Source organism: Mandrillus leucophaeus, unplaced genomic scaffold (genome assembly GCF_000951045.1).
Source record: "Mandrillus leucophaeus isolate KB7577 unplaced genomic scaffold, Mleu.le_1.0 Scaffold573, whole genome shotgun sequence".
Lineage (NCBI taxonomy): Eukaryota > Metazoa > Chordata > Mammalia > Primates > Cercopithecidae > Mandrillus > Mandrillus leucophaeus.
The window spans coordinates 1,073,717-1,094,497 of record NW_012106175.1 but is presented as its reverse complement, the minus strand read 5'-3'; the positions used below and the strand labels follow the sequence as shown (position 1 = coordinate 1,094,497).

Here is a 20,781-nt window from a genome sequence, read left to right as displayed (position 1 = left end):
TTCCTTCTAGGCAAGGCTCAAAGTGAATAGTATTCCTTACTGTCATTGTTAATGAATCAAACAGTACCAAATATTGAACCTGACATGCAGAAACTGTCCCCACAAAAAAAATCTATTGGAAAAAGAAGGTGGTATCTTCTCTGTTCTCTGACCTGTAGGAAGAGAGGGGATGTGTCCCAGGCCCCAGCAGAACTTGGAATGAAATGCACATCATAGTACCTTCCCCATAGGAAGATCACATAAAACTACCTAATTGTTTGAAAGACCAAACGTAGTTCTTTGTACTACACTGGTTGGATAGATAAGAAATTGGAGTAAAACTTCACAGATGCAGAACAGTTCAAATACACATTATGTTGTGAGCAATGGGACCAGCCCAAATTAGTGAAAAGTGTGTTACCAAATAATTGTTAAATGTAATTTTATTGGTTTAAAAAGGCCAGACACTGGGAGATAATTCATAAATGTTGAGTGGGTGTTTCTATGAATAGAGTGGTAGATAAATGAGTAAATGGATAAGTGAATGAATAAATGAAGCGTAATATCCTGATTTTAAAGTTGAGATCGCATGAGGGGTATCGAATGGCAGAACCAGAATTTGGATCTAAGGTGTCTGGATCTAGAGTCTTAGTTTGTAACCGCTAAGAGTTCATACATGCGTGAATGAAGGAATGTTTGAATATCACTTACTAGACCAGTATTATGCTGCTAGAGCATCTGAAAAGTGTGTTTCTGTGATTGCATATGTTGCTTTAAATGAGTCCAGAGCTCATCATCTCATGGAAACTGAGACCCAGAGAAAGAAAGGGCTTGGCTCCAGCCGCACAGCAGCCTGTGCCCAGTTGAGGCCAGGACTCAGACCTCTCCATGACACCTCCAGTCTCTCCCTTTCCAATCCACAGTCACTCCAGTGCTTTTGTGTGAACTCATCTCTCTGGTCCACGTTTGGATTCCTTCAAAGGTTCCACCTTAGAGGATCCCAAACTGACCATTTACACCAAGTTTTTCCCCAGTATGGTAGCCCTGGAGCCTCTACTTACTGAGACTTTGTGCGACTGACAGGTGCCAGTGCTCTGGGACCCCAGTCTTTGCCATCTGCTGAAGCTGCAATCAGCTTCTGGAAGAATCAGAGACCCTGCAGCTTGTTTCTAGCACAAACGTGGATTTCCTTTGCTGATTAGCTCACCAAGAGGGACACAGATAGTGCCAGGAAAATCAGTCTGGGTCTCTAGGAAGGACTTCTCCAGTATAATGCAAGTACAGATTCCCACCAGCAGGCAGCAGCAGAACCCAGCAGTTGCCCACCTGGAGGATGGCTGCCTGAGTGTGACTCCTGACTTCTCTGCCTAGCTGAGTGACCTCAAGCAAGTCACTTATCTGTCTCTGCCTCAGTTGCCCCCTCCATAAAATGGGCACAACAATACTCACCTCATAAATTGTTCTGGGGTGCATATGGTATTATCCACATAAACAGCTTAGTAGTAGTGCCCATAGTAATCTCCCAATAAATGTTATGTATGATTTTATTATCACAATTAGCATTCTGTTAGAACACATTCCAAAGGATTATCCACATTAAGCATTGTTCTAGAGCTTTGTTTGATTGGAAACTGCAATGAAAAGGCCACCAGCTGGAGTCTTAGAGACCTTTTGGTTATCCAAAGAGCCTTTATAATTCATCTTTATAGTGAGATTTTTATATTAAAGTGCCAGGTACTAGTTCCTAGTAACACAAGGGCTGAAATGGATTTCAAATAGGGCAGTGACTTGTCCAAGGCCCACAGCTTGTTGGTCTCAGGGCTTTCAGAACGTTACTTTCCATCAGAAGACACAGTACTAGGTACAGCACAGCCACCTTTAGAGCACTCTGCCTTGGTCCAAAGCAACCACAGACAGACTTCTGTTAGAACACTGGAAAAAAAAAATTGGTATTAGTTGGCACTTTTCCAATATTAAACAAAAGGTGTATTGATTAAATCATTACTTACAACTGTATTCCCTGAAATAGCTGCAGATTCATTTACATGCTTTTTCTTTTCAAGTCATGAACGTGGAGACAGAGTTCTCGATACATTCCAAGAAAAGCATTTTGTGAGACTTTCCAACAGAATATGATGTTGTCTTTCCTGGCAGTGACGCTTCTGTAACTTTACTGGGTCCATCCTTGTTTTTGCAGCTGTGCCTGAGCTGAAGCTTCTCTGCGGGGCAGACATCTTGAAGACCTTCCAGACCCCCAACCTCTGGAAGGATGCGCACATCCAGGAAATAGTGGAGAAGTTTGGCTTGGTGTGCGTGGGCCGGGCAGGTCACGACCCAAAAGGGTACATCTCAGAATCTCCCATCCTACGGATGCACCAGCACAACATTCACCTGGCCAAGGAGCCCGTGCAGAATGAGATCAGTGCCACGTACATCAGGCGAGCTTTGGGCCAAGGGCAGAGCGTAAAGTACCTGATCCCCGATGCTGTCATCACCTACATCAAGGACCATGGCCTCTACACCAAGGACAGTGCCTGGAAAGGCAAAAGCACCCAGAGCGCTGAGGGCAAGACAAGCTAGGGAGGGGGCACTCGACCCACACCTCCTCCAGCAAGCTCCTGCTGAGGATAGGGCTGGTTAAGGTTTCTGTTTTACTTTGGTTTTTGCTTCTCCATTTTTCATTTGCTTTATTTCTACAATGTTTCTACTTCCTCTTTGCAGGAGAGGAAAGGTCTAAATCACAAGGATAGACATTTATCAAAGAAGTTAAAATGGTGTGGCAGGTCATTAGGATTAGGCAGAATCTCTCAGAGCTGCTGGACAAGGAGGCCTACTTATTTTGTGTGGATGGTAATTATGGCGTACACACTGAATGCAGTTCTGAGCATGGCAGGGGCCTCTGAGGGTCAGATCAGAATTGCCCACAATGCGTTTTTTAACTAGGACCAGGTGCAGCATGCTAGTCTTGATTGGAAAGATTTGACAGGATGCTAATTACTGAACAGTGGGTTTTTGTCAACGCCCTGGTTTCAGAATATGAACTGAGGAGTCAAACAGTTGGAAACCACACATCGCTGATTTACATTGGATCTTGCCTTACAAACCATCGCCTGCCTGCCTCACCAGCCTTTCATAAAATTTAAACAAAACTCTTTCTACGTAGTGATCCTCAAGCAGTATTTTTGATATAGCAAGTGTCAAACTTGCTATAGTATAAAAGCCGGGGCTCCTGGTTTCCAGGTTTCTAAAAAGGAACTGAGGTAAAACAGATGCCTGACTGTTTTAAAGGATCTTTTTTAATGTTTTATGACTGCCTGTCTGTTTGAATACTGGCAAAGGGATAAATAATAAATTGCCATCAAAAAGTACTAATGAAAAGTTTCTCTTTTTTCTTCCTTTGTTATATTATTAATGCCTGATGTACCAGCTGTTGCTCTTCTTTTTAGCTGCTCCATGAAATTTGCTACTGTTCTAGTCGAACTGGCATGAATTTAAAAGTTTGTGTTTCCAGGTAGTAGGAATGGAGGAAGCAATTGCTTTTTGGTGCCACACAAATGGCCTTCTAAAAGAAAGCACTGGGCCGATAGCTCTTTTCAGGGTGGTCTCTGAAATATTAGAATAGGGACCTCATGTGCATACAGGATTTGTCATTCTGCTCCCAAATTAGGGAAAGATTTTGATTGGCCTAACTCTGTTTGGGTTTACTCATTATACTTGCTGATCACATGACTGAATGCATTCAGAATTTACATCTCCATAGTTTTACTCTGGTTCATCCTTGCTACAGGTTTAGTCATGCAGAAAAACAAAGAGCCTGTTAGGAAGAATCTATTTTCTCCCCCCTCCTGCAAAACATCTCAGTGTTCGCATATGTGTCATGAAGTGAAGTAGGAAATCAGGATTTTCTGGATCCAGCAAGGTCAGGGTGAGGAGCAGATTTTGATCCCTGCAACCACTGAAGCTGCCAGCCATTCCTCACCCTAAATGAACTCTGCACTCCAAGAGGTCCCTAAGGACCCTGAGAATCAGACAGCCTAGTCCAAAATCTGCCACAGCAAGCTGTGTGACTTTGACTAACTCCCTTCCCCCACTGTGAGCCTCTGTTTCCCTGCCTCTAAAATGGGAGATTTAATCAGACACCTCCAAAGTATCTTCTGGTTCTGGTTTTCTAAGACTCCGAGTGCTTCTGACCTCAGCCTACCCAGCCTTCTTTGGATCCAGTACACGTCTAGCCAGACTGGAAGCTCCCCAGGGACAGAGGATCTTTGTTTCCAGGGTCCCAGAAAGGGCCCTAATTATATGGATCTCTAATTTCAAATCAATAATTTTTATTCTTATTTCTGGAAAAGGGCCTTCCAAATTGTACAAGGTTTTGACTCTCTAAAATGGATTCGCCATTTGCCCTGATGACAGTGTAGACAGAAGGGAAGTGACGATGTATTTGAGACCTGAAGGGGGAGTTCACAAGATCTGGGGATAGGTGGAGGCAGCTGGCTTTCAGGAAGAGGGAACATCACATGCAAAGGCCTTGAGGCAGAAGAGGCCAAAATGGGCAGCATGCTGAGCTGGATTTATCATCACTTCCTGGAGAAGGGGTACCTTATTGCATCATGCACCTGACAGCAGGTGTCTGAAGCCCCCTTGCCCCTGTCCAGCCTCTCCATAGGCTCAGGGCACCAGGTCCAACCAGGTTTGGAGGTGATGTCATCATCTCCCTGATCCATGTGTGCATCATGCAGCCCCCACCAGGCATAACATCCACTTCTGAGCCTTTATGTTGTCTCTTTCTAAAATAAAACAATAGAACCACAAAACCTACTTCATTAAATACATCTATAAATAAAACATTATATATCTTAATTTCTGTACTCTCACTTTATCTCATTGATTCATGTAGCCTTTTTTTAGCATCAGAAGAGAAATATATGTATCACTGCTGTGCTCCTGATTTATTGTGTTGACACTGACCTGCATACCTGATTCCACATTCCTTTCCATTCCCTCGGGTCTTTTCTGCATCTACTTTGCCAGGGTGTTTTGTTTATTTTGCAAGAACAGAAAAACAGTGGTTTGGGCTCCTGAGTAAATAGAATTTCCAGCCTTAAATAAAGGTTCTCCTGTGATCGCATGTACTGCCCAAGTGAGAGGAGCTCTATATCCTAGCCTGAGGAAAGGATTTTTCATTTATAATACTGTCTATGTCACTTGGGACAGAATGATGTGAAATCCCATGTTAAACCAACAGCGCTCCAGATTTGCAAGGTACATTTGGTAATTGGGTTAATACATGAATATGAATTTCCTTATCCCCATCCTCACACTTTCTATGCTAACAATGTTTCTGCCCTCTGTTTCTGCAAGGATCTTCATGAATAGATTGTGTTCAATTTCAGTCATGAAGTTATTTTCTTGGATCAAAAATTGGCATAATATATATATACATGCGTGACTAATAAACAATCTGTAATCATGCACCTAGGCACACGCCTCAGAATATTTTAGTATTGTTAAAATAACCTCATAAAGGATTGTTCATGGCACCACAGACTGTGAGGACTAGAGGGAACCTTCAGATTCATCTTGTCCCACATTTCCAAATTATCAAATATGTAAATCCCACAAATGAATAGAGTTTCACTACTAGAAAGAATAATAATAATGTGTTCTGTGGATGAGTTTGGGGAGGCCTCCTTTCTGTTCCCCTGTTGAAAATCTATAATGTGTGGAGTGCATGCCATCTCAGCCCTACCTTCTATACACCCCCTGTATGGAGCTGCTTTTCTCCATCCCTTCTGTCACCTCCCCATCCAAAACACCATCATCTATCACTTGGATCACGCAACAGCCTCCTAACAGGACGCCCCAATCCAGTCCTGACCCCTGCAGTCCATTCTCCACATAGCAGGTAGGGCAGCTGTATGTGTGTGCAAATCTGGTCATATTACTTCCCTTCCCAAACTCCTTCCAAGGGACATTAAGAAAATGAAAAGATAAGCCACAGACTGGGGGGAAAAATTGCAAAATGGGTATCTAATAAACAGTTTAAACTCAGGATATATAAAGAATTCTGATGACAAAAATAAGACTAACAACCCAACTAAAAAAATGACCAAAAGATTTGACTAGACATGTGTGGGAGAGGAGAACACAGCAGGCCTGATGTTGCTCTGTAGAAGGGTCTGCCTGTGCAGCTGGCCCTTGCCTGGCATCTGAGAACCTGGCTTTTGGAATGTCACCTCTGTTTCTAACTGATAAGGCTGTTTTGTCTTCCCAGGGCACTGAATCCTACAGTACCAGCTTGCCTAAACTGTTTGTACAAACAGTATGATTTATGGTGCACACGTGCTTTTCTTCTAGGAGTTTGGAATTTCAGTAATCACCCTTGGTCGTGTGGCAGAAGAGTGCCTCCATCACTAGCCCACAAAAAACTCTGGATGTCGAGTCTCAAGCAAGGCCCCCAGGCAGAAACAACATGCACTGTTGCTGCATTTCACCACTGGGGAGAGAAGCATGTTCAGTGCAAACCCCACCCCAGAAGAGAGAACTTTAAAAGCCTGCACCTGGACACCTCCAGACTCTACCTTATGTGCCTTTCCTCCTGTTGCCGTGGTGTTTCATTATGATAACCGTTGTGTGGATGCAACTGCCTCTGAGGTCTGTGAGTCCTTCAAGCAAGTCCCCAAACAAGATGTTTCACCAAAAAAGATACATAGATGAATATAATAAGCACATGAAAAGGTGCTTAACACCATTAGTCATTAGAGAAATACAAACCAGAACCACCATGAGATACCATTTTATGCCCACTAAAATAGTTCAAATCCATCTAGCAATCCACTCTTAGATGTCTATTAAAAGGAAATAAAAACATATGTCCACTCAGACTTGTAGACAAACATCTGCAGCAGCATAATTCACTATAGTAAACACGGGAAACAATTCAGGTGTCCCTCAACTGACAAATGTATAAACAAATGTGTTGTATCCATGCAATAGGACACTGTTCAGCAATTTTACAAAGGACTAGTGATGTCTGCAACAACGTGGATGAACCTCAAAATGAGCTAAGTGAAAGAAACCAGACACAGAAGATACATATTAAATGATTCCATTCACATGAAATTTCTAGAAAAGGCAAAACTAAAGAAGCAAAAGCAGGTCAGAGCCTGGAAATGGGATTGACAGCAAGTGGGTACAAGGAAATTTTGGGGGTGATAAAAGTCTTCTAAAACTAGATCGTGAAGATAGTTGCACAACTGTGTACATTTACTAAGGCTCATCAAACTGTGCATGTAAAATGGGTAGATATTGTGTTATTTAAATGATACCTTAATTAAGGTATTTAAAAGAAAAATCCCCCTGAGTTTCTCCTGCTTGCATTTGAGGTGAAAACCCAGCTCCTCATGGGGTGGCCGCCTCCTCTCTCTGCTTCATCCATAGGGCTTTCTCTAGCTTCTCATCCCACCCTCTTTCCCATGAGTGCTCCAGCAGGTGCTGTTCCCTCTGCCTGGCACGCCTTCTCACTTCTCCACTTCCTTGGGGTAACTCAGAGTCTTCTTCAACTCTCTACCTCAAGTCACGTTGCGCAGGAAGCCTCTCTGGCTCTGCCCACTGCACTGCTAGCTCCCTGCCCTTCTCCTTGGGGACACTCGTCACTCCTAAAACTACTGACTCTTCTCCCAAGTACAGCTTCTGGCTCAAAGTGGGTGCTCAATAAATATTTCATAAAATAATGTCTGAATAATCATTTGAATAGTTCTGAGAAGCCCATGATAAACAAACCTGTTTAACTTTGTGTTAACCAGTGTTTTTGAGGCATGTTTTCACAAAGAACCCCCAGCTTTTTTTGTTTTTTGTTTTTTTAAGTGGAGTCTCACTCTGTCACCCAGGTTGGCGTGCAGTGGCGCGATCTTGGCTCACTGCAACCTCTGCCTCCTGCGAAGAACCCCTTTTTATACACATATACTTGATGGTATGTGCAACACGATATTTAGAAGAACAGTTTAGGAAGTTATTGTCCAAAGGTTTTTTCTAGTTTTTTTTTCCTGCTACAAACAATGCTGCAATAAACACTCTTATGCATAAACCCTTAAAAGCCAGTGGTTTTGTGGGGTAGATTCCCAGGAGTTCTTATTGCTATGTTAAATGGTATGTGTACATTTTATTCTAATAGATGTTACCAGATTGTAGACAGTAGATTTAAGTAAGTTGATTTTTTAAAAAATAAAAAGCAGAATCCCAAAAAGCTGCTAAAATTCTCATTTCCTTATTCCTTTCCAGAGAATCTCCTTCATTATCTTTGATACAAGCCTAAGCAAAATCCATTTCTTTATTTCAACAGATAATCTATGATGAAGAATTTCAGGAATTTATTTGCCACAGAAAGACAGCAATACACGGGCAAACATTGTTCCTAGCATTTGCTGGGTGCCTAAGTCAAGGTTTACTTTTAATTATTGGCAAAAAGGAACTCTTCAACCTGCCTAAATAAAGGAGGTGGGAGCATCAGGTATCATAAGACTGTCAAGAATGGAAGGACCCAATGACAGGACATATAATAGGTTTCAGGAGAACTGGAAGAAAAAATAAGAAATTGAAGATCCCTCTCTCTCCCCTCTCTCTCACTCCTCCTCCTCTTCCTTTCTGTCTCCCTTCTCTCTCCCTGTCCTTCCCTCTCTCCCTCCTCTTCCCCTCTTTCTCCTTCTTCTTCCCCCTGTCTCTTTCTTCCTCTCTCTCTCCTTCCTCCTCTCTCTTCTTTCTCTCTCCTTTTCTCTCCCTCTCTCTCTCCCTGTTTTTCTCTCTTTCCCATCTTCTCTCTTTCTCTTCTCTCTCCTTCTCTCTCCCTATCCAGCAGCTTTAACACCTGTGCCCAGATGACCTTCCCCCTTCACCCCTCATCTCAGTGTCATGATTCCAAATTCCCAGAGATATGCACTGTCCCTGAAAGGACTTGTTCATCCTTCCCCACATGGCCATGGCTGGCAGGTCGGGGCCATATGTTTCTTCTTCAAACTGTGGCAGTGACATTTTTGTAAGGGGGAAGAGTAAGTAGGAAGAAAGGAAATGATAGGCATCCCAAACACTTGAGTAAGTGCCCCTTAAATCACAAAGTAACCCAAGTAACCTGACATTTTGTGCATATATCCCCTTACTCCTGTTTTGCTGGAGGCAGTGGACTAGGATGGCATGCTGGTGGCCAAGCCACACCACTGGAGGGAGAAAGGAAAGCTGGCAGGGATGGCACCTGCATGTCAGCCACTCTTCACTGTTCTCCTTCCACTGTGGGCATCCAGGACCTGAGCCTGGCCGATTGGGCAGAAGCTGGGCCTGGATGAGCCTGCCTTCCACAGGGGAGGGCAGAGGAAAGGAACTGAAGCTGGCTGGTAAGCCACCACCTTCAGCCCAATTCTGCAGAGGAGCCAGGAAACTCCTGCCCAAGAGACACACTGAGCTCAGAACTGGGAGCATCGAGCCAGGCATGAGGGCCCAATCCTCTGCAGCAGCCCCAGAACCTTGTCTCCAAAATTCAACTGGCTTCTTGGAAAAAAGATGGCAAATTTGTACAAATGGATGCTTGTGAGGATTGTATGGATTTTCATCTCATCTCAAGGTGTCATCTCTTCCAGAGACCTGTCTTTCCTAACCAGTACCCTGCACCTCATTCTCATCGAACCTGGAGGAGAGCCTGTCCTCTGTGCTCCTGTGCCCCTGCACATCCCCAGTCACATCCTCACTCATCCTGGTTGTCCTGCTTCTGTGGCTGTCTCCTTGGCCTGACTGTGCACCTGTTGAGGGCAGGGGCTGTGTTGGAACCAGCTCAGTGTCTCACAGTATACAGGCCAAATACCCCCAAGGAATGGCTTCTAGATAATCTGGTGAAGGCCTGGCATCCACTCCCCCTTCCTAACAACATCCTGAGTTCCTTTTAACAGCTGTTCTTCCTCATCTGGTAGAGCATTGCTGCATGCTCATTTCCAGATTTTAAATCTGAAGTACAGCAACAGACTGAAAAGGACTGGAGTTTGTTCTTGTGGCTGTGTTCTAACCAGAACCCAGCATGAGGTCACACTTGTTTTTCTTATTTGCCTCCCAAAAATGTTGTTTCGTGCTTGATAATCCATCTAATAAATTTTCTTATTTCTTAAGTTCTCCAGAATCTGTTTCTGTTCCTTGTGTCTTAAATAGGAAGAAGGGTAGGGGGATGAAGGAAGAAAGGAAGGAATGGAGGGAAGGAGGGAGGGAAGGAAGGAAGGAGGGAAACTAACTCAAACCCTGAGTGAGTGAATGGGTGAGATAAGACCACAGCTTGGCTGGAAAGCCTGCCGTCAGTCAGCCAGAAGTGGACAATGGTGATGGTTGCTGTGGTGAGCAATACTGTCTTGCTGGAACAGCCAGACCAAGCCCAGACATTCACATCTATGTCAGCACTGGGCCAACCGCACTGGGCCAGCCATGAAGATGATTTCAGAAAATTCTCCCCAGCCTTCACAAATGTTATCAGGCCCATGGTGTCCTCTGCCATCTAAGTTATGACTAATGGACATCTACTGAGCTCCTGCTAATAAGAGACAGGAAGGCCAAGGCCCTGGGCCTCAGATTGCCCCAGATTGCCAGGGTCAGAGCACAGGGAAGTGGCCAGAGCAACTGAGCTATAAAGATATCTGGGCTCCGGTTCCCAACATGCAGAGAGCATAAGACTCACCTACAGAGCTTGGTAAAGATGCCATCTGCTGCGCCCATCCAGACTGTGATTCAGTAACCTGGAGTAGGCCCAGAAATCTGGGCTTTAACAACACTCCACTCTGAGGCAAATGGTTTCTCTTTAGGAGACACTGAGAATTGAGAGAAGGAAGAAATGCAGGTAGGCATTCCCTGGCGGCAGCAGACAGCTTGACCTCTGATGAACCTCTGCAGAGCTCCTAGGGGATGGAGCGCATCTGCCCTTCACCCCCTCCCAAGATAATTCCTCCCAAAATATCTTCAAATTGTGCTGCTGTCACTCTGGTGTCAAAAGCATTCAATAGCTTCTCATCACCTCGAGAAAAACGCCTGGTTTCGTGGTCGACCTTTGAGCCTCTGAATCTCATCACCTCCTTTTGCTCCTGTCTGTTCTCTAGTTGTTTATCCATGAACCCTCTCCCCTGAACATCTTGAGGTCTTCTCTGTCACTGTAGTAAATCACTGGTTTCCCACCTCGCAATATTTGCCCATACCATTTCTGTGATCTGGAATGAACTCCCCTCTCCTCTTATCCTCTCTTAGTACTATTCAGTCCTTGGGACCCCCTTGAGCCTCGTGTCTTCCAGAAAGCTCCCCCTCCCAACCCTGATCCCCCTCCTCTGACCTCGCAGCTCATGTTGGTGTCACTCTGTTTTAGACAACTGAGGCTGACATGGGGGTTCTCCGCCTCTGAATCAGGGTATGTCAGAGAATCCATGAGGAGAAATCCATTTACACTGCCTGACCTGGAAAGATTGGAATGAAATGAGGTCCAGGGAGATTTCCAGAGCAAGCCTGACTTGGACTCTCAGGTCTCCAGACCACTGCATCAATTCTCAGTAGCACACCAGGCATCCCGACCCAACCCTAAGCTCTAAGTTGACCAACTGTGTTCTTGCTTCATCACCCCAGTCCTCCCTGAGCCCTTTCTGTGCTCCTCCCGCCCTCAGGTGCACTGTGCTTGCCCAGGCATTCAGAGGCCCAAACAAAATGGTTTTCTTAGTTCCTTGGGTGGACCCTAGACTGAGAAATAACCAACTGAAAGGTGTGAATTCAGCAAAGATCACACCGTATCCCACACCTCCGAGGAGGCAACCCAAATAAATGACTCCATAGTGTGGCAATAACAGAAAAGAGTGTGGGCTTTGGAATCACACAGAAGTAGGTTAGAATTAAGATTTTTTGACTTGGAACTATGTATGTGGCCTTCAGCCAATTACTTACTCTCTCCAAATTTCATTATTTACATCTGCTAAAGAGTGATAAGAACACCTATCCCATGCTGTGGTTCAAGGATTAAATTAGATAACATATGCAACATATTTGCTACATGGTGACCACTCAAACAGTGACTGGGATCATCCTCGTCATGGTCTTTATCAGGCTTTATGAAAAAAAATCTGAACCTTTCTTTTACGCTCATCACAATCTATCCCAGTGCTCCTGTGTCTTGCCTGGGGCCCCTCCACATCCACTATCTGGTCTGCCAAGGAAAATAAAGGCAAGTACTTTGGCAAGGACCCTGGGAGCCTATGTGCAGATACAATTCTTTTAAGATGGGCAGGATTTTGAATATGCTACTCCCTTGAGTCAGTTAGCTTTTGCTGTATAATGAACCACTCCAAAATTAAGTGATCTAAAATCAGGACCATTTATTATTTTTCATGAGTCTAACAGTTAGCTGGTACCTCTGGGCCAAGATCGGCTGATCTTGCCTAGGCTCACTTACGTGTACAGTGGTGACCGGTGGTTGTCTGGGATAATGTGGGTGGCTAGGCCATGTGTCTATCACCCATCAGACCAGCCAGATGTGTTCATCTGGAAGCAGGTAATAGTGTCCCAAGTGTCTGAGAACAGAAGCTGCAAGGCTTCTGGAGGCTATGCCCAGAACCAATACAACTAATTGCTTCCACCACAAATTCTACTGGTCAAAGCAAGTCATGAGGCCAGCCCAAATTCAAGGGGTGGGAAAATATACCCCATCTCTTGATGAGAGGAGCTGCAAAGCATTGTGATTTATGGCCACTTCTGTAATCTACACAGGCCTCGAGCATTTCTCTGCATCCCTTATGATTCTTAATCATGCACTGAAGTGAAAATCTCTGTTTTAAAATAAAGATGGATGGACGGTTGGAAGGAAGGACAGAAGGAGAGTTATATGTGCAATGCTCTATATGAAGGAGTGAGTGTGTAGATAGGTGAATGGGTAGGCGGTGGGACAATTTCTGTAGAGGTGTATTATGTGGGTAGATAATAGGAGGTTGTGATAGATGGTGAATTTGTGGCTGGGTGGGAAGGTAATCTTCACACCCCACTCTCATCCCTGTAGCCCTGGAGCATGGTGACAAAAGAACAAGACAGCTGTGCCTGTCATTGTATTAGTCCTGGCCGTCTCCTGGCAGGCAGAACCCTCCCCTCCCCACCCACTGCACCCCCATGGTATGCTCCATTCCTGCTATGCTGGCTGGCTTGCCACAGAAGCTCACTTACATAACTTTGTTTCCATAACCATATTTCTCTCCTCTTCTCCTTTCCCTTGTAGTGACACTCCTGTGCTTAAACCTTTTCAGGGGCTCCCTATTTTCTACAGGATGGAACCCAAGTAGCTTGATACCACCTGTAAGGCTCTCCATGGCCTGGCCCCGCCTGTCTCTCCAAGATTTTCTCCCAGTGTGTTGGACCATCTCATCCCTCCTGCCTCCCGCTATTCACCATTTGCCATGCTGAGTCACATTTGGTTATTTCACTTTCCCTGAAGATTCCAGCTTTCCTATGCCATCAACCATCATCTTAACCTTGAAGCACATTTTACAATCCTCTACTTGTTACATCTCTGTCTTCCACTGGACTTTGACTTCCTCAGGATTATGTCTCACTCATGGCACTGCCCTCAGCATCTAGCCCAGTTCCAGGCACCCAGAAGGTGCCCAGAAGTGTTTGCTGAAAGGATTCATAAGCCCACAGCTTTGGCACCTTCCCCTAGTTCTCTCAATAAGTGTCCATTTTAAGCTCATGTTACTGTGTCTCCAGCTCTTGACCAGGTGCTTCAAGGAATACAGAAGGAATTTAAGACGGTAACTAGCCACAAAGCATTGACAGTCTGGGTGAAGGAGCTGAAGCAGGTGTGGACAAGCACTCACGCATGAGAAAAATCTCTGTCCACCCAATGCAGTATAAATAGCACCACTGGGAGAGCCCAGGGCTCTCTGGATTCAGAGATCATGGTGGAGTTGGAGCACAAGGACTTGGTGAGTGGAGGATAAAGAGAGGATGGAGAATATTTGAGCCAGGGGATCTATAGGAAGGGATCTAAGACTGGACTGTGAGGACACAGAAGACAAAGTCACCAGCACAAGATGGTAATGAAAAGAAAAGGGAAGTGGGCATAGGGCTGGGAAAAGATGTTGGGGCTGGATAGTGGAGGACCTCCAGGGACAAGGAAGAGAAGGAAACTGATTCCTCAAAACGACCCTGTGAGGGTGATGGCTCAGAGACATTAGGTGGCTGACTGATCCCAGACCACACAACTAGAGAATGGTGGGCCTGGGACTCAGCACCAGGCTGACTCTAAAACCCAGCTCTGTTCATTGCATTGGACTCTATCTCTCCAGAGGCACTGGGGCTTCATAAATATTTTTATAATGCTACTGGGAATGTGTTCTCTGTTCTTGAATCAATGTGCTCCTGGCCTATTTCTTATCTTTTTGGAAGGACAGGCTCTCCATAAGCTGCCTAAACATCGTGTTTATCCTCTGCTGCTTCTGAGGAGACAGGACAGATACTGAGGCCTTGAGGCTAACCCTGAAGAAGTGACCTTGGCACACTGCTCGAGGCCACCACCCTTAGTCATGGGTCAGCATGAGCCCTGATCTGGATTCACTCACAGGGAGGGCCTTAGAGGACTCGGTCCCATGCTTCCTGGAAATCAATGCATGTTTGACCAGCTGCTCCCCTTTCATCTCTTCTTTGTATAATTCTGCCCCAAGAACGTAAAAACATTGCTATGGCAAGATTTGTTCTTTTTAAATCTGGCCAGAGCCTCACTAAGGTACATTAATCTTTAACTGTTTATAGATTTTTCTGTTTAGAATGTATGCCCTGTGCTTTCGTTTCACTTGGGGATTCAAGTTCTACTCCCATATTGATGATGACTTGGGAGACTTATTTTCTCTCTGGGATTTCCTTCTGCAGGCTCATTTATCAGGTCCAGCAGGCCAGGATCCCATGGATCTCTGCTTCATTCCAGAAACAATAGGTAGTTAAGACCTTGGGCTTTAGGATCAGACAGAGCCAGACACAAACTGAGTCCCCAGCCCTGCCACTCTACCCATGTGTCCTTGAGCAAGTTATAAAACCTCTCTAAACCTCATGCTCTTCTGACAATGAAGACCCAATGAAATTTTATCTTACCCAGGATTCTATAACCAGCACAAACCCCATAAATAGTCATAACAATTATTTTTGCCAAGTCTAACTCCGTGCAAGAACTCCCATCTCATCTCACCCTCCCATCCCTCACCCTTTCCCATCTCCCCTTTTCTTCCAAGGCTAGCTATATGCTCTTCCTCTATTCACCTTATAAGACCACCTGCAATTCTCACCATCACCCATTGCCCCAATTAGCTCAGTAAGAGGGTGCAGGGTGAAATACACAAAACTATGATCTTCCTTAAAAGGCAGGAGGTGGGGAAGGCTGTAAATGTATATAATTCATATCTTTTTCAAATTTACTACTGGCCAAAAATACTTTTTAAGAGTTAAACCAAAGAGAAAACACCAAATTGAATAAATTTTCTGGTAAGTCTTCAGCCCTCAAGGCCCAAGTACACCAAGTACTTGAGAAAACATGGTCAAGGTAAGAGATTTTTTTTAAAAAAAATCCTCCCCCACACCTCACCACTGGCTCAATGGCCCTATGGAAAGGAAAACAAGCACCCATGTGGATGAATAATCTGCTTACACCTCTCTTCTGTCTAAAACTAACTTCACAATGGCCACTCCTAGTTGCCAAGCTTCTCAGATAGCCTACTCTACCTCTCACTTCAGTCCTTTTATGGGCATGTCATGGGGTAGAGAGGCTGACTGGCCACCAGTAGGCAGATAAATTATACTGACCCTTACCCCAACTTTCAGTGACTCTAATATAACCAAACTGTCATTGACATCTCACTTGAAAATTCCTTTAGTAATTGTTTCGGACTAAAAAACATTCCTAGATCACTGTCATGGCATCATAAGGGACAGAATCATGACATTCTCAGTCATTTCATCTACTGTGTCTCTCATAGGTTGAAATGGCCACTTAAAGACTAAAATCAGGCTGAAATTCAAAGACTGACTGTTTCTGATTTCCTATCAGCTCTGCCATTACCTGAGACGCTGTTTCTCAGCTGATCCAAGACCTGAGCAACCATCCTGTTAGGCATCCATAACTCCACCAAAGTCCCCGTAGTCCCACTATCTGGGTTGATGGGCCTCTGAGACACATAAGGTCTTCACCTCCAAGATAGGACTGTCAGGACGCAAGGCAAGTTCCCCCTGGCACAACCTTGGAATTCATGTGTGGGCTTCTACCAGCCGATGGGTAACCCCTATCCCCAGCCCACATCTATGCTTGCTCCACTGAAACCACAGGATTCCACAGGACCCATGCTTTATCCTCCAGGAGGCACTTCCCTTGCAAATGGATCAATGTCTACAGGGCTGCAGGACTGGAGGGTGGAGACCCAGGTATATTTGCAGAAGAATGTTAGGCTGGGCGAGTAGGCTGGGATAGAAAAAGTAGAAAGTGCTCTGTTTTTCACAAAACTGTCACAATTAATAACAGTTGCCTCACTGAGTGCCTGGATCTGCCCACTGAACCATGTTGTCATCACTGTGGGCAGGATCCTTGCCAAGTTCCACCTGCTAAACCACCCTTTCCAAAGTGCCCTAGCCATCTAGTGGCAACACAGAAGAGTCTACCACATGAGGCTATGGTTGAATAACCGGAAGGCATGTGAAAGATGACCCTCCTTCCCTAAAACTGGACCCTGACATGAGTTAGTGGGGAGCCTACCAAGATGGTGGATAGATATAGCTGCTCATAGGGCCACCTCCCATCTTCCCAGATCCTTGGAATCCCTGCTCTACTCAGAGCCTGATACATATGGCATTTCTGGTAGCATGTTACACTGAGCAACCATTCACATGACATAAAATCCAGGAATAAGAACTGCAAGTAGAATTTATAAATACAATTTAATAAACAAACCCAGAAATCATATTTGTGTTCAGAAGTTGCATCCCACTCTGATAATTATTCACATGTACAGAGGGGATTAATTGAGGCTTTTATAATGCTGGCTAAATAAGAAAATGACTACTCACTTCTTGGTATCAAAACCCTTCCCCAGTGCAAATGCAAATTACCCCAAGATACCCTTTTTCACTTGCAAAAATCCAAGAGTTTGAAATTATCATCTGATGGGAAGGCTGTGAGGAAACAGATGTTTTCATACATTTCTGGTGGAAAGGCAAAATAATACAATCCTATGGAAGGAAATTCAGCAATATCTAGCAAAAGTGCATTAGGTATTTGCCCTTTGACATAGCAATTCCATTTCCAGGAATCTATTCCAAAAATACACTGGCAAAAATATAAAAAGATTTAACCCACTCACTGCAGCACTGTTTTTTACAGGAAAAGACTGGAAACTACCTATGTATCCATGAGTAGGATACTGGTTCCAGAACCTATAGTACATCCACATAAAGGAGCGCCATGCAGCTGTAAAAGAGAAGGAAGAGGCCAGGCGCAGTGGCTCACACCACCTGTAATCTCAGCACTTTGGGAGGCCGAGGCAGGTGGATCACGAGGTCAGGAGATCGAGACCATCCTAGCTAACACGATGAAACCCCGTTTCTACTGAAAATACAAAAAAAAATTAGCCAGCCATGGTGGCTGTCGCCTGTGGTCCCAGCTACTTGGGAGGCTGAGGCAGGAGAATGGTGTGAACCTGGGAGGCGGAGCTAGCAGTGAGCCGAGATCACACCACTGCCCTCCAGCCTGGGCGACAGAGCGAGACTCCATCTCAAAAAAAAAAAAAAAGAGGAGTAAGCTCGATGTTTTACTGAAGAAAAGTATATGTTATGCTACCATTTATCCAAAAAAGCAGAGCTGTAGATATATATTTAAATTTTTATCTTATAATGAAAGAATAAACCATAAAATAAAATAGATAACCAAGGGTATTGTATAAAACTTTTTTGGATCCCAATTCAAACAAATACACTGAAAAAAAGATGAGATAATTGAATACCTGCTGAATATTTGATGACATTAGGAATTAATATTTTTTTCTAGTCGTGATGGTATTGTGGTTATATTTCTAAAAAATGACTCCTTCTTAGAAGCAATCATCCAAAGAAGTTGCATTGCCCATGCACCGCTATGCAATTATGTGTTCTCAGCAAGATAATCTCACAGGGACCCACAAAAGTGTGCCTTCAGAAGAAACTACCTTTGAATACCCACCAACCCAGACACACAGAAGCAGATCATTACAGTGGAAGTAAGAACTTCCCAGTCCAATATCACTACTCCCTTTCCTTGTTTATTACACGAGGAATAAAAAATAAAAACTTAAATTTAAAAAGCCCAGCTATCTGGGTAACATAGGAGAAGCAAAATGCAGAAAAATAATTTCCTAGAGCTTTCTAGTCCAAAGTCATAAATTGCGACAGGAAGAATGTTGAGATCACATTAAGGTCTTGCTTATTATATTGACTGACAGTTTTATTACTGGAAAGAGATTTTTTTGTTCCTTAATATGGTAGGCAGAATAATGGCTCCCCCAGTGTCCATATCTTAATCTCAAATAGGCTACCTTTTTAATGGCAAAAGGGACTCTGGAGATGTGATTAAAGATCTAAGATGGAGAGGTTATCCTGGATTATCTGGGTGGGCATAATGCAATCACATGGGTACCTATACAAAAGGCAAGGGAGTCAGAGAAGAAAATGTAAGGAAGGAAGCAACAGTCAGAATGAAGTGACCATGAGCCAGGAAATGCAGGCAGCATCTAGAAGTTGGAAAAGGCAAGGAAGAGATTATTCCCCTAGAGCCTCCAGAGGGAATGCAATTCTGCCAACACCTTGATTTCAGTCCATGAGACCCATTTCAGACTTCTGACCTTCAGAACTGTAAAAGTTCATGTTGTTTTAAGTTTTTAAAAAATGAGTTCTCATCTTTGAGAGATACTTTCTAAAATGTCCCCAGATGATATGATATCTGGTATTTGCCTCAAAATAATTTTGAAAATTGGGGAGTAGGTGGTGATATAGATGAAACGAGATTGGCTATGGGGTAATAATTGGTGAAGCCAGGGAATGAATCTGTGGTGGCTCTATATACTATTCTCTTTAAGTTTACATAGGTTCAAAATTTTCTGTAACAAAATACTTAAGAAAGAGAGAAAACAAAAAACAAGGAGAGAAATCCATCTCTGGTGCTGTAGGTCATAATCTGAGAAACAAATATGTGATTGAATGAAGAGGGTCAGTTAGATAGTAGCTGACCGATTCTGCAGAACCATTTTCTATGCAGAAATAAATCCATGGGCCACCCTTGAAAGTGGGTTGAAGATTCTGGGGCCTGTAGACATGGTATGTCATTTGCATGTTTGAATATTCATGAACTCAACAAAGAGGCGTGTCCTCAGTAGACCTCAATACCCCTCAGCCTCTGTGGCCTCTTGACAAGCTCTCTCCCTCCCCTACACAGGAAGGCAGCTTTGTTGGACCACTCTCATCCTTTCAGACATTAACCTCACCGATGGCATGGTGACGGCTCAGAGATTGGAGCAGGGTCATTCTCCATCGTGTAACTCCAGAGACATATTTGAACATGGGAAAAAGGAAGATTTTAGAAGTCTCCAAGATAACAATGAGCCCTTGAGAAGAAAAGCAGGGACATGGTCTCGGAGCCACGGAAGCCAGATGAGAAATATTTTCTTATAAGATGAGGGAGAAGTACCAGGCCACCTTTCCCCTGCTAGGAGTGAATCTCTTGGCGTGGGGCAGACCTGGTGAAGAGGGTAGGAGGAGACTGCAAGTCACCCCCTGCCCCAGGATCTTGAGAGAAATATATTCTGGGGGTTGGAGACAGAACCTCAGGATCTGTTTCGGGGCTCTCTGCTCCTACCCCATTGTCTTTGGGAAGCTCTGCCACCCCAACAACTGGGGACCCTGGCAAGCCACTTGATCTGCAGTGATATAGGCATAGTACTGCCCACCTCACAAGGCAGACGATTGAGGCATCATTTCATGGACATATTTTTCTTTTTTCTTTTTCTTTTTTGAAACAGAGTCTCACTGTGATACCCAGGTTGGAGTGCAATGGCACAATCTCAGCTCACTGCAACCTCAGCTTCCTGGGTTCAAGCAATTCTCCTGTCTCAGCCTCCGGAGTAGCTGGGACTACAGGTGCGCACCACCACACCTGCCTAATCTTTGTACTTTTAGTAGAGATGGGGTTTCACCATATTGACCAGGCTGGTCTCAAACTCCTGACCTCAAGTGATCTGCCCACCTCAGCCTCCCAAAGTGCTGGGATTACAGGGGTAAGCCACCACGCCCGGCACATGGACATATTTTTCTGAGCTCTGGCTTATTCCTGTGGAATTGACTGATCAGTTAAAAAATGAAAAGGTACATTTCCTTCCTATCCTCACAGGGAGGGCCTGCAGTATCCCTGAGCTTCCCTCACTCAGGAGCTCATGCTGGAGGTCCTTGGCTCTCTCCTCTCCTCCCCAACACAGAATTGTTCTTTGTGCCTGTCTAACTCACTCTATACACAGGCCAGGGTGGTTTTTCTGGCCTGGCTCCTCTTTGTGGCCTTGGGAGCGATTTGGGCCTCAAAGAATTGATGTCGATCTCTGCTGCTCTTCTTTAAAGCTAGTGAATAAAGCGACCCCCATTAGAGGTGCCTGAGTATACTGACATCTCTTTCTCTCAGTCATTTACAAGTCGGCCGTTGCTTTGGCACTCTGGCACTCCATTGCTCACCTATCTCCTTGGTCCCCTGGACTATCCTTCCTCCTC

The 20,781-nt window shown here is 44.4% G+C and overlaps 1 protein-coding gene across 4 annotated transcripts in view; it reads left to right on the top strand.

Moving 5' to 3' along the window:
- The window catches only part of NMNAT3 (nicotinamide nucleotide adenylyltransferase 3), a 108,587-nt gene extending 105,897 nt beyond the window's left edge, over nucleotides 1-2,690 (top strand). For all 4 annotated transcript variants that reach the window (XM_011998537.1, XM_011998535.1, XM_011998534.1 and 1 more), the window contains one exon: nucleotides 2,177-2,690. In XM_011998537.1, the coding sequence (XP_011853927.1) occupies nucleotides 2,177-2,559 (383 nt within the window). In that variant the 3' untranslated portion in view covers nucleotides 2,560-2,690. The remainder of the gene's footprint in view (nucleotides 1-2,176) is intronic.
- The last annotated feature ends 18,091 nt before the right edge of the window (nucleotides 2,691-20,781 follow it).